Source organism: Dermacentor andersoni, chromosome 1 (assembly GCF_023375885.2).
Source record: "Dermacentor andersoni chromosome 1, qqDerAnde1_hic_scaffold, whole genome shotgun sequence".
In the NCBI taxonomy this organism is placed as follows: domain Eukaryota; kingdom Metazoa; phylum Arthropoda; class Arachnida; order Ixodida; family Ixodidae; genus Dermacentor; species Dermacentor andersoni.
The window spans coordinates 330,211,724-330,226,672 of NC_092814.1; the positions used below are offsets into that span (position 1 = coordinate 330,211,724).

General features: G+C 41.6%; 1 protein-coding gene across 1 annotated transcript in view; it reads right to left on the minus strand.

Annotated features, from left to right (window-relative positions):
- Positions 1-300: 300 nt before the first annotated feature.
- Positions 301-14,949, minus strand: part of Surf1 (surfeit locus protein 1) — a 42,299-nt gene continuing 27,650 nt past the window's right edge. The window contains exons 7-9 of the mRNA XM_050166952.3: positions 5,336-5,450; positions 2,343-2,424; positions 301-513 (exon numbers count right to left, since the gene is read on the minus strand). Of these exons, the coding sequence (XP_050022909.1) occupies positions 444-513; positions 2,343-2,424; positions 5,336-5,450 (267 nt within the window). The 3' untranslated portion in view covers positions 301-443. The remainder of the gene's footprint in view (positions 514-2,342; positions 2,425-5,335; positions 5,451-14,949) is intronic.

Below are 14,949 nucleotides of genomic sequence, written 5' to 3' on the forward strand. Positions count from 1 at the left end.
GAGGAATTCTCTCCAAGTTTTATGGCAGTAACAAGAGTTGTCCTGTATATCACCTGAAACATACCAAGTTGTTGAGTTCATAACTGTTATTTGTAGTAGAGGAATCAAAGAGTTGCTGAAGAGTAGGACTTCTCTTTTATTTATATTTGCCTTTTATCACATGACACCAAAACGTTACCGAAGCAAGGAAGGTCAATGCCCCTCCACCACCACCACTTTGTTGTAACTTCCCATCTCCCCACCTTTTGCATGCTCACAAGCACAGATAGTCTGGTTGCACACACAAAAATGCTAACAGAATGCTAGGTGACATGATTTTTTATTTAACTAATTCAGATTCGCACAACACCTATTTTACAGCTTTGCCTAGTTGACTTCCTCGGCACAATTTCTTACATCTTCAATAGACGTGCACACTAGCAGTGGCTATTATTTCGCAGCCATCACATGAGAGGCCGACGACGAATGTACTTGTGGTACCAGAGGAACGTAGTGGCAGCACTCAGTGAGTACCTATAACAGGAGGAAAGTTTTGTGTGGTTAGTTACTGCTTCTGAAGAGCAAAAAACGTGTTTCAAGACAACATACAAGAAAAAAAAAGAAAGCCCAGAGGTTCACACAGCATGCAAGTTGTGACGTAAGTCACTTTGAATGTTCTTCAAGAAGTACAATGCAGAAAGCATGGCTGCCTAACTGCAAACAAAAGTGAATATACATGAGACTTGCAAGAACCTTCGAAGAGCATGAATAATATAACAACGCCATTCTGATTCCATTCTTCATTGGCTTGCACATCATCACGCTGATGTTATCCTCAGCGTTGACCATTTGCCGTAATGAAAATGAACAGTAGGAACAAAAGAAACAAATCACTTCACTGTCTGGTCCCAGTTCTCAACATGGTAGCATCAAAATAGAAATAAAGTTATGACTCAGGAGAATAAGTAGAATGTGAGTAACTCGCTTCTTTTTTACAGAAGTATGAATGGAATTTGATAACTAAAAATTTTTAAGTGTCACTGCATTCCCCAAGATCAGTCCAGCCTCAAAAAGAAACCTTGCGCCCTCAAGAAAATGAGAGAAATTAGATGGTGCGTGAGAAGAACATCCGGTTAGCACTCAGTTCTCCTCAAACTGCTCTTGTTTTGGGAAAAAGCCTAGATGTGACACTCTAATAAAGGCAGCGAGACATAGCAAATTATGGAAACAGTTACACAAATAATTTTGTGGTGCAGGAATGAGGCAGCGTTGAGAACGCAAAAACAAAATTCCTTTTAAGTCTCATTCAGAAGCTTTATTTGCAAAATAAAGTTGTGAGTCTGGAGTGATGCAGAAAACACACTCCTATATTACTGCCAGTAGTTTCCACTTACCTAAGATCTGTTGCCAGATTTATTGATAAAGAAAAAGCTTTTCCAACAAGGTGGGCAGAATGGGTAGTCACTCAACTAGGACAAATTATGGTAAGTAAATTTTACAGTTCGTTGTGCCGGTACTGGTGAACGAATAGTATACATACTGTAGAGGTTTACCCTGTCTCAGGCATTTCAAGCTACACTTTGTAAGTGCCAATCTGTAGCCTACATGTTGTTCTTTGATTTATTCTGTTATTCTTCTTTTTGATACCACATCTCTGCTGATGTCGCTTTGTGTTAGGTTGTCAATGTACGATAAAGTGCTGTATGACTGAGACATTCCTGAAATGCAGTCTCCTGTCTTGCAGCTTCTTGTCACACAAAGTTGATGCATGGGCCCAGACGTACACTCTAGCTACAGTGTTGTAACTGTTCGTCTGTCATTCATTTCTCCCTTTCATGAAGCTGGGAATAGAAATTTCATTTATATATACATTTAGCTTTGTGTGTAGAGTATTTTGTAAGTGCTTCTTTCACCCACTTACCATAATAAGAAATAAAGCAATGACAACTGCTGCACATTAATGTAGAAAAAAAATAGGAGGGTGGGATATGCATGTGCTGGGTGTTCTATAACCTAGAGATGCGGAATGAAGGCAGGACGTTTCTGCCTATAGCAGTTCACAAGCAACAAAATTGAGGGTTTGCCAAATGAAGCACAACAATTTATAAGTGCTGATTCTTTAACTATGAACGGGGAACCACCTTCCTGCTTCTGTCACCTACTTCAACTACCATTTTCAAGACACCCATCGTCAGTGAATATTGTAATTGTGCTACACTGTAATCCATTGATTTTTCATTTGTTTGCATTTTTATATTATCCACTCCTCTCTGTAATTAATGCTAAGGACTTGAGTGAGAATGAATTAATAAATCAGTATTCAAGTACTTTTAGAATACAATAGCAAAGTATGAAATACTTACCAAGTGATAATGTATGAGACATGCTCATTTCGAAGAGTCACATTTGTTTGACCTCCAATGGGTCCTCCTTCCACAGTGCTCTCTGCAAAGTGCATAACAATTGGCATGAAAGAATAGAAGGAAAAAGAAAGAAAGAACATTGTGCAGGAAAAAAGAAAGCCAAGTGAAATAAGGAGTACAAGATTAAAAATGAAAAATATGTACAGCAGACTTCTGTTAATTCGACTCCGACCGAAGGTCCAGGCCGGTGCTCATGCATGCATTTCTACAGGCCCAAACGTTCGTTATTTCTATCCTAAAACTGGCATTCGCTAGATAATTCGAACTTGACTAGTAAGCACGCACGCGCCTGACCCCTATGGTAACTACAATAACGACCCCTTTAGTGGCAGCGTCCGTCTCGGCGGAGCTTTGGGAACAGTGAATGCGTTGAATGCAGTACGCTATCTCCCGTAGAAAACACCTATTTTCGGCCCGCCCTAGGAAGATTCTCAAGCAATAATGGCAGCGCACAATATCTCAATACGGTATTTACCGGATTATAACCCGCGCCTTTTGTTTTCCAAGGAAATTGGGGCGAAAATTGCCTGCGCAGTGCCATCGGATACAAAACCAAAACTACCTTCGCGGCGATCATACGCTTTACCGCATGACACGGTTGTGTTGCGGCGAAGCTGACTTTAAAACCATCGGCGAAAAGAACAGCACGAAATTAACGCGGGGATGGGAGAGAGAGAGAGAGAGAGAGAGAGAGAAAAAAAAAACTTCTATTGTCAAGGTTGAGTGCAGTTTTATTTCCCAGCGGTGTGGGCTAACGTGGCGTCTGCTTCGCCGCGGCGCTATCAGCCCATTTCGCCAACCGTATCTGGTCTTCCGGGTTGGAGGAACACAGGATGAGCGCTGTCCTGTGTTCTTCCCGTGTCTGTTTTGTACTGGATTCGTACTAACTAGCTCGCATTCATACCCTTTTAAGTTGACTTTAATTATCGTGCGGAGAAGCTCGCTTTAGGAAACCGGTCGCCATTCTTTAAAAAAAAAAAAAAAAAAAAAAAACCAGGTGCGCGTTAGATTCCTAGTTTAGTTAGGAGCTTTAATCGCATTTCTGCTTTAGTTTTCTAATTTTGACACATAGAAAGTGGGCAAGCGTTTGATTCGGCGGCGTGTTAGACTCGGGCAAATACTGTCAAATGTATCAGCGGTGTGTTCTGCCGTTTTTTTTTTGTGCATGTTTGTTTCATTCTACCCGCCGGATAATTCGACCAATTTCGTCACTCTTGTCAGAGTCGAATTAACGGAAGTCGACTGTATATCTATCAGAAAATTGAGAAGCAAGGCAAAAAAGAGTGTAATTTAAATTTAGTTGCCAAAAGGAATGAACATGTCGATATATAATGGAATGCTGCTAAAAAGCTAAGAAAATATAGTGAATCGTTGCTTATTAAGGAAAATCTGTTCAAGGCAAATTCTGATAAGCTCAATAGTTTATATTTGTTTTGTTTACTGTGGATTCAGCACATGTCTGTTCAACTAATGTATGATAAGGAATTTATTTTACAGGTCACCCTGCTACATAAGCTTAACAGTTATGGCATACGTGGTATTGCGTCTGACTTGCTTAAGAACTATTTGAATGACAGATTGCAGTACGTTCAGGTTTATAGTGTACCCTCCGAGAAATTGGTAATTCAGTGTGGTGTTCCTCAAGGATCAATATTAGGACCGTAACTGTATTTAGCATACATTATAACTGCTATCGCTAACATACCTGAATCTACTAATCCGATCGTGTACGCTGATGACATGAATATATTTTTTAAATCTCGTTCCTTGTCCCAAATGGAAGCTAGCTATGGTAAATGCCTATTTAAGAAAACTACATATCTCGTTCATGACTAAAGAACTAATTTCATGGTGTGAAATCTTCAAGAAAGATGCTCATTAAACCGAACACCAAAAAATGTGTTGTTTGAAACTCACTTTACCTCAGTACGCTTGTAGACAATTTCCAGAGTGATACTTTCTACTGTATTGATTGGATGAAAAATAATGTTGTTTGACTATGACAAATTAAGGCTTAGCTAGCTTGTTTAAAACAGGTGGTTGTCTGTATAAAACCTCTCACTTGTTGCCACCCTGGTTAAAGATATCCATGTATTACGCACTTGTTTACTCAAGGTTATTGTATTGCATTCTTGTTTGGGGAACTATGATGTCCAGTAATTATCTAAAACTCATTTCAACTCAAATGTGCTTTGCATGCAATAGAGGGGTTTTATGGCACACCTTCATATTTACCAATGTCATTACCATTTCAGAAATATGGCCTCCTTAAAACAAACCAAACACCACTCTTACCACAATAGGATGCTTGGTAAGCCATAAAAAGTGCAATAACAAAATACAAGTGGCGAAGCCTCCTCGAAGTTCCTGCACCAGCTCACTGTGACATCATGAATTTTGACTGGGTCTTCTAGGGCCTAGTTAATTTTTTAGCGGTAAACATGGACTACATTGTGTTTTTCTAAAGGAGCCAAAGCTTGGACATGGGGGGTTTCGGGAACTTTTGCTGAGCCAGCTCAGCCCAAATACGAAAAAAGTACTGTGGAATCCGTGACGCCATAGTGATGTACCGGCGTTGAGGATTCGGCACAAAAGTCAAAAACTGTAACTTTTACCTTCATTTTCTCTTCTAATAAACAACCAATTATTTCAAAATACATGACAACAGAGTTTTCATATAACGCTTTATCCGTCTAAACTGATTTAGTGTCTTGCTTTAGTGTCCCTATATATCCATCATCATCAATTGTATTTTTCTTGTCCAGATTATTTCAGCAGCCAATATGCTCGCCGCACGAAATGTAAACTTTTACCAATCACAAGCACTAATTATGGCAAGCAAACACTAAGCTACCAAGTTCCCACAGCAATAAATCGATTTCCTTTTGAAGCTGAATATTACATTTTAATGAGTAGTCTTAAATGAAGCTCACCAAAGACAGCATCAAGAAGAACAGGTGCAGCTCCACAGGCCTGAGCCATTTGTTCCACATCCTTGTAATGCCAGGTGCGGCCTGTGCTCGGGTTCTTAGGGCCAAGAGGTGGCCTCTAAAGTTGAAAATGTAAGAAAACAGCAGCATGTCAGTGCTCTCAAATATTATGCAACCAATGGAAACTTTCAGTAAGTGAACTGGAGCAAAAAATATATATATATTGCCACCTGCAGTAGTGGGCACAAATTTTTCAACTGAGCAGTGCCAGGCAACGAAAGACGACTGCTTACCATCTGCAGTCCAACGAACTTACGGGGCAATTAAACAAGACCATCATGGACATGACCTCTATGTGTACTGACATCCAGCGCAAAACATGGGATCACATCTTGCCTTACGGGACCTTTGCGTATGATACTGCCGTACAAGGAACAATGCGCTTTACACCGTTTCGTCTCCTTTACGGCTGTGAAGTTCAGACGAAGCTAGACGCTATGCTGCCGTGTCAAGACGAGGAGTGCCTAACTACTGATGCCGATGAATTTGCTTAGTGCGCTGAGGAAGCTGGCCAGCTTGCGTGGCTGCACATTGGTCAGCACGCAGATGCACGGCGTTACAACATCCGTCACAGACAAGTATGCTACAAACCCGGCGACCAACTGTGGGTGTGGACTCCCATTCGCCGCCGTGGCCTTAGTGAAAAGTTGCTCAGCCGGTATTTTGGCCCATACAAAGTGCTGCGCCACATTAGCGACATGAACTACAAAGTTGTTCCGGACAGTGCAGCTCAAACACGGCGTCGACGACTACCTAGCCCTGACATCGTTCCTGCCATACGCATGAAGCCATATGTAGCGCGTTCATGATTATTTTTTTCATTTCTAAATTTTTTTTATATTTGTGCTCATATCTGCAGCTAATGCGGTTACCTATCTGGTTCTTGAGACTCTGCACCTCAAGCTTCACCACTGCTGTACTTGTGGTTTTCCTGTCACTGTGACTGTGTTGTTTGTGCGAGTATCTGCCTTGACCATGTTTCTTTTCCCCCCTCTTTTTCTTACACCACTTCTTCACCATCGAGCCGATCCTCTTTTTGAGGGAGGAGGAAAATGCTACATGCAATAGTGGGCACAGTGCAAGAGAAGAGGCACGAAGAACAAGAAGAAGTGCGCGGGCTACCCCTGCCCGCCTGATAGCCAGATCCCACTGCCGTGTTTTTCAGGAGTCAGTTGTCTTCACTAAACATTGCGAGTCCTCTTTGAAGACACATGACAATATGTTTTTAGTATCAAAGGCCATTTTCTTCACAACAAAGCTTGCATTACTTAATGTATAGCTTGCTCAGTGTGAAGGGAACACCTCTTTTGAAGCTCATGTTTACCAGAGTAAAAAAAGCAATTCTAGGGCAGTTCTGTCTGATCACTGACAAATTTCTAGAGGAAAAAAAAAAAATAACAACAAAAAACAATGTAGAGCACTTCTTAATGGTACACTTAACTGAAATCATCATCTGCAAATGTGCCATAAACAAATTATGCACGTGCTGTAGTCCCAAAACTTTGCACCTGTGAATGAATCACACCAGTACCATGCACACACTGGTGAATGTAAAAGAAGGGAAATGCACGTTTAAGTTTGTTTTCTCATGTTTGTGTTTCATTTCAGCATGACAGTGCACTGAATACCTTGACCCGGAACATAGACCAAAGAGAAAACGGAAAAACCCAATTTCTCTTCAACACATTTCTATTATGCTCTACAAAAAGACTTAAAAAGGTACAGGCACTAAGCTGTTTGCACGCATTATCAATGCTAAATGTTTACAAGGTATGACTTCTGCAAGAAAGCCGAATTCCCACACAGTTTTGCCATGCAGCTTGTCAAACATAGATCAGGGTGTTTGCTGCACGCTCTAGCACAGGTCAAACATGCCCAGGCAATGTGGCAATCAAGCTTCTTTGCAGTTCCCATGCCTCACAAGCTTTTGAGGCCAATAGTACCATCCAAAGCCACTGTACTTGTGGCCAGTGCAAGCACAAGACTGTGATGTAGCTACAGTGCTGGCCTGTCCTATAACCTTAGAACAGGCACACATTACCAGAGTGCTGCTGTGCTGCCTCATAGTGACTCTGGCAATGACTGCAGTGGCCTGGAAACGTTTGAGAATGAGAGTACATTAATTTTGTCGTCTACATACCATTCTTCACCACCATGCTCACACATCGCCCTGTGGCCAGTGTCTTTGTATCCTGAAGCTGAGGTGCTTGCTGGATGGTTTCTCACCACAAGGACGTTAAAAAGGAGCTGTTCACTTAAGTTAAATTGTGTGTACTTTGTATGGTTTACACTACTTTAACAGTAACCTCCTCCTGTGTGGCATGACAGTAAAAATGAAGGCACGAACATTCATTGAAGACAAGGGAAGTCACTTGTCTTTGACGACTACTGTATTCTTACTCTCAATTTCCCGAATTGCTCCTGTGCCCTGCATTGGTATGACCTCGACTCTTACATGCCTGTTGCTTTATGTTAAATTAGAAGGTTTCCTGGTCACTTGCTCCTGAGACTACGTTACACAAGCTGTCAGCGCTGGAGATGTGGGCCCAAAAATTGCATTTATATTTTAAAAACTAATTTTTGAAAGATCTTGGTTGCAAAATTATGCTTCAGCATTGTATTATCATTTGTAAATGAAATCAAGGTGTTCATCTAGCCACAAGACTGCAAAAAAATATTCTAATCGAGGTGGCTGTAGGGGCCTCATTTTTCCATTCATGCTCGGCTAGTGAGGTTCACACCCACAAGTTTTGCCTGGATGGTGAGCTTTCCTGGGGTAAGAACAAGTGAGCAATAGCCCTGACTGAGCCGGCACCAGCTCATTCCCCAAATTTTACCAGTGCTCAGTCAAATTCATGCCCTGTCGTGGAGATGGCCACTTCTATAGCCATACTGTGGTTAAACAAAGGCCACAGAGGCTTCGAGGAGGTTCTACTGGAGCTGGTCGTCCTTGCAACTCGAGAGTTGGTTCACTCTGAGCAGCCAGACAGGCCAGAGAAGAATCAGAAGAATGTCTGGAAAACAGACAGCTGAAGCTAAATCTCGTCACCACAGCGCAGCAAAGAAAGGAGGAGGAAAGCTCGCAAGGGTAATGGAGGTACCACATTTGTAGCAGGCAAGATTTGAAGTGTTACACTTCTGCAAAGACTGGTCTGCATTCTGCCCAAATTTCATGCAAATTGACCATTTATAACAGTAAAAGGAATGTCTCGAACTTTCAACTTCGTTTTTCTCTTTATTCAGTCTCTTTCTATCAATCTCTGCTATATTCACTTCTTGCGCATCTAAACTATTATATACTTAATTTGGCTCAATCTTGGCCAAATATTGCATGCACATGCACAAAAATGTGTAGAATGCAAGTATCTAGGTCCTATTGTAATTTTTGACAATTTTGGTCACATGCTTTTCAGGAAACCAGTCATCTATGTTCTCAATAACAATAGTTGGGATCAAAAAGTTTTTTGCTAAATATTACAACTAAAACAAAATTATTTTTGAGCTTACTTGAATAAGTTGTCCATAAGAAGCAATATGTGCTATTTTATAACACTTGACTATGTCTGGTATGAAGCCCAAACCTTGCACAAGAGACCATACCTTTCCTCCTTTCAGGTGTCACCGAAAAATAACCAAATAAGATATTGAAAAAAGACTAAGAGAATCTGAGAATATAAGAGACTGTACCCTACATTTTGTATGAATTTCGTTCAATTAGCATCATTCTTAATTAAAACAGATCTCTTAGGCACATCTCCTAAGTGTCAATATATTCCACCTCCACCACAGCAGCCTGAAGAAGTGCTCGTTAACACAACAATGTGAGGAAACAAACATGTTCACAAGCGGTGGGAGGGACAGCTGTTGACATCTCAAGTGGTGGAACACTGCGTGCGTCAACCAAAGGTTGTGAGATTGGTTCGTGCTAGTAGTAAGTTGCTTCAACATTCATTATTTTCCCTTCATTTAATTTATCACTTATGAAAAATTACATTTACGTGATGCTTTCCTTTACAATAAAAGACTAACTCCTCTATTATTTCTCTGTCTCCAGTGGCTGTTGGCTTCTATAGTAATTATTTAACCTAACTGGGTCCATCAGTTCGCTGCTCCTCTGCACCACACTACCATGTGCCATTTGTCTTTTTTTGCTGGCATGCAGTCTATTATGTATCCATTTCTGCATGAACTTGGCCCTCTGTGTCATGTAAGTGCGTTTGTTGCAAGGTTTGAGCGACCTCTACAACTGTCACAAGATGCCTGTTCATCTCCCACATTTAACAATGGCATTAAACGTGGCAACTACACATCGCACTTGCACCTGCTGGTGGCCACGAGCAGTTTCATTCTTTTCTTGTGCATGAAGGCAAGCCCCTTTGTGTAAATGTTGGCTCCAGCTTGACATATCCCTTGTTCGAAAACCTTTTAAGAGTGTAACTCTGGCGTTTTATGAGCTAGAACCGCATTCTGATTATGAGGCACGCTGTAGTGGGAAACTTCATATTAAATTTCGACCATGTGGGGTTCCTTTAAGGTGCACCTAAATATAGATGCATGAGCGTTATCGCATTTTGCTCCCATCGAATTGTGGCCACTGCAGCCAGGCTCAAACCCATGACGCCATGCTCAGCAGCAGAACAGCAGAGCCACTGGGCCACCACAGCAGGTTGTTCAAAAACTGTTCAACGCTTCAAGTGTTTATGTTGCTGTGATCCTCGATCTTGTTTGTATTTCCAGTGAACAGTTTCATCCCGTGTGTCACCTCTGTAGTATTAAGGTACCTACTCCAACCCAGCACATCAGACATTATTGCAGGCAACTTGGAGGTCACAGAAAGCGTCTCTTGGGTTTATAATAGTGTAAGAACAATGTAACAAAATAAAACATGCTGAGATGACCCTGGGATTTGAACTTGCACCTGCTTGGTTTGGTATCTAGCACTTTTGATCACAGGGCGGGTACCAGCACACCCCTACAATTCAAATTTTAGGTCCCTCCATGCCATTGACCACAATTTGGCGCAGCATGGCCTTAGTCACTTTTACGCCGTTAAACTCGAATTAACTAACTTAACTCAAGCATTCCAATGAATTTATGCTGATGAAATTCCTACAATCTGTTTACAAAAAAAAAAATCTACCAAATGCACTCTTACAAGTAAATTTGGAAAGTTTATCAAAAACAACCATCAAGAAGCAAAGAAGAACTCGGTGATTCAAAAGATGTCACACACACAGATTGAAGAAAGAGAGGGAAAAATATAGAGGGACCTTCACACAGGAGAGCACTTTGGTTGCTATGAAGTCATATCAAATAGCACTGTGCAGCACATGCTGACAATGATGCTTTTGTAATGGTGACTGAACATTAAAGGAGAACTGACACGAAAATCTTGTGTCACACACTAAAACTTTTTTAAGTATCTGTCAACTTCATAATTACAGTTTGAAGCCTCAATTTCTAGAGTGCGCAACAAATCGTTAGTTGGTATACCATCCTTTTAACATGACAGGCTCAAAATGCATGTCTATCGCAGCAGGGCGTTGGACATGAAGCGGGTGTTGGAAAAGTCCTTCTGCAGGTTTTAATTACAACCATCACGAATCTTTTTTAATTAAGTGAGCCTCATTGCACAAGTTTTAATAGCTGAACTCCATGCACCATCACTTTCCTCTTCCTCCATGCGCCGCACGGTGATTTCCAACATCCTCCAGCCTGATAATTTTACTCACACAGTTCAAGAGGAGAAAGCAGTTGTAGCAGTTTCATGACCTTGGTGTTGCTTGCTAATCGGATCCTGCATTTCAAGTATGTCCACCATTACTTGGTAAACTACATGCCTTAGCTCCTTATTTTATACATGGTGCTGGTGCTGTGAAACATGGGAAGAACGGATGGATAGGTGATATGACAGAGCAGACTTTTCCAGTGTCTCAACACTATTTTATCACCTTGTGGACTGGTTTCAGTCCATGTCAGTCAGGACATGCAGCTTAATGAGAGGAAAGAGCTTTGGAGACTTGAAGCACATTGCATCGACAGGGGAGCTCTTACAGACTGGAACCATCTACTTTGCAGATCTTGATTTTTAAGCAGCATCCAATCCCAATGTGCTATGAACCACCTTTTTTCACGAGTGAGAGACCCAGTGTCATTTTTTGATACTTTGAGGACATCAGGCGGAGTCATGAAGGCCCTCATCAAAATAGAGAGCCTTCTCCGGAAAGAAGTCACGGTGCTCGTACTCAAAATCAAGCAGCATATATTGCAGCAGGCAGCACCACTGTTGGCAAGATCTTTGCATACCAAAGGAGCTTGCTTCTCAAATCTGGCATTTGAAAGAGAATGCACAGACAAGTGGAGGATACTATCAAGTTGCAAGGACTTCAGGATGAAATTAATAGAATAATTGAATACGAAGAAGGTACTATTAATGCAAAAGTTAAGCTGAATCTCGTAATTCTGCAAGTCAAGGTGAGCACATTTGAGAGATGGTAGAAATCAGGGGCGGTATTCTGGAAGTGTCCACTTAGTGGTCATGTCTATTTTGTTTGTTGCTGAAGTTCTGACTGGCTGGACTGGGATATGCATCAGAAGGAGACAGCTGTCTTCAGCCAATCAGCACTTCAGCAGCAGACAAACTGAATGTGTCCACTAGGTGGACACTTACAGAACAGCTCCCCAGGTAAGCAACAGATCCAGAAAAACAAAGTGTAAAAAAATCCTTTGAGTGATCTAGACAATGAAAACGACATATGCAATCCAGCACCCAATGGAGAAATAGAGAATGATGGTAACAAGGTACCATCCGTTACTGTTCCCTCAGATATTCTGCATGAAGCAAATTTTGGAAATCACAAACCTACCGGCCGACTAACCGACCAGATTGACCGGATGACCACGAAAAGATTATATACTTATTTGTTACATGCTGAAGAATTTAAGACTTCCTACCATAATTACGGAGTTGACCTCTATCTAATAAATACAGAAAAGAACAGAGCAAGAGATAAATTTTGTGTTGGTACTCCTTTGAGATTGCTTTAGTTTAGCTGAGATAATCACAGAAGTCATCAGACAGGCTTCACCTGCTTCTTTACTGTTACTGCAAGGAGCCCCAACGTTATTTCAGCTGCACCATTATGGTTTTGTTTACATTCTGCACATCTACAGCCCATTCTGTGCATCTGAGTTCAGCATGTCTTTCATCAGTTTTTACAAAAACAAGCATGTATCTTTAGTAGCTCAGCACATGGTATGCTGTTTTCTCACATTTAATTGAACTTGAAACAGCAATACTAATCACTAGTGCCTCAGGTTATGCAATATAAGCTTTTATTCTATGAATTTTTATCCATATGCCAAATGGCCATGATGCCAGCTTAATAACAGTTCAATTCACTTTGTACGAACAGTACAGCATATTTTGTGGTTGATATCCTATCTCCTACTAAACAGATAAAATAATCTGCTGATAAGTAGGAATGTGTAAATATGTGAGTATTGCATAACATGGATATAATGAATTATTGGATACAACAACGTAAATAAAAATTCAAGTTGGCCACGTTTTATATAAATGGGCTAACCTATGGCTATAATGAAACCAAAAGTAATAGATAAAATGCATTATCGGATACAGCGAAGTGAATATTTTCTCACTCACAGTTCAAAACATGTTCCTGAGGAGGCAGGCATGCCGGAGTGATATTCTCGGTCAATAGAGAGTTTTAGATGTCCAGCATTTCGGTATACGCAATGGTGTTTGTGTAATTCCGGGTTAGCGGACACTGGCAGCAATGTCTTGTGATGCTTCATCTAACCACAGTGCCTTATAGACCCGTTTTCATGTTCCTTGAGTGTTCTTGTCCAAAAAGTATTTAAAAAAGCAACATGTTCATGATCACCCCGCTGCTGAATATTTACACCAGCACCGAAGTAGAATACACTTGGTAACTGCAATTGCAGCTCCGTGTTTGTCTGGCTCAGCTCTGTGTCACAAATTTAGCCACTCACGTTTACGCCTCTGCTAACCAGGTAATCTGCAAATGATACCAGAATACCAGACACGCTGAAACTTTCTAATGATTTTGGGAGATACAGTCGCTTTTGCATAACTCAGTGCCTCAACATCTTGGCATCTACAAGCAACAGGATTCCTGGCTCAGTGCCAAGATAGAGTGCTTGGCACTGTGAAAGAAGCGCTATCACCTGTAGACAAACAGTGACACGCTTCCCATGCCGAGTCAAGTGAAATCTCACGCAAGTGATCAATTCCGACAGGAATTGACTGAAGATACAGCTACTGGGTACAGTGAACTAGAATATATGGGCAGTGCGATCAAAGCATACTGCATCTTATTGCCTAAAAGTAAACATCTTTGTCAGTCAGGGATCTATCTGTCTGGCTCGGTGGGAAATATCAGAAGCGAAATTCGCTCCAGCCACGGTCAAGAAGTTCTGGATGCTTCGGGACTGGCTTGGTTTCTTCTTCAGGGAGTGACTGAAGCGGCCGAAGAAACCGTTTTTGAGGGTGATGGCGAAAGAAGGTGTCAAGGTTGTGCACAAGCCAGTGTCAATGTTCACCTAGTTGCTCCCGCGGCCAAAGGACTGACCATCCAAGAAGAAATGCCAGGGGATTATTTACAAAGTGTCACGATCTAATTGCCCCACCACTTAGCTACATTGGTGAACCCAAGAGTTTTTCTGACAGAATCCACCAGCACAAGAACAACGTATGGAAACTCGAAGCCCAGTGCAGCACTCTCGCTGAAGATTGTGAGAAGCATGACCATGCAATTGATTTTGACGGCACCTCTGTGATCGACATCGAGACCAACCTGGTGAGAAGACTCCTGTTTGAGTCATGGCACATTCAAAATACTCACGGCAACATCAATCAGTCATTGGGGATGCTCCCCCCCTTTGTATGCAAACGACCTTCACGATGCTATGGAGAGGAAAGATCACAACACAAATAAGAGAGCTTAAAGGGCGCTGTTTCTTTGGCCACTTCAGCCACCCTCTGAAGAAGGGACTGAGCCAGTCCTGAAACGTCGGGAACTTCTTAACCTTGACTGCAGCAGTTATAGTTTCTAAAGCATCTTATTGTATGAGTCATGCGAAGTGGTACTCATAGCGGCGGCATTGTCGTCACTCACTATTGAATGTGTCTAGCAAACGGTAGCTCCAGCCAGGGTTGTTCTCCAGTGCACCTTGCACTTAACCGCAACACACATTCTATAGTCAGCGACTATAATTAGGTTTTTTTTAAATTAATGTGTGCAGGTTCACACGTCATGCCGTGTGGCATTGTCCATGTGCAATTGATCATAGTCATCATGCAAGCATGAATTTTGCTGGGTTTTGACGTGACTGGCATGCCACCGTACAGTCGTTATCGCTGGGATGGGCCACATGGCCCCGAGTGGCCAATCTCAGCAATAATGACAGTGTAGTGGCTTTACAGTCATGTCAGCCAGCTCTCACCTCTTGACACGAACACCAATGAGTGACACACAATGACACACAAAATGTTACGAAAGCAATTTTATCGC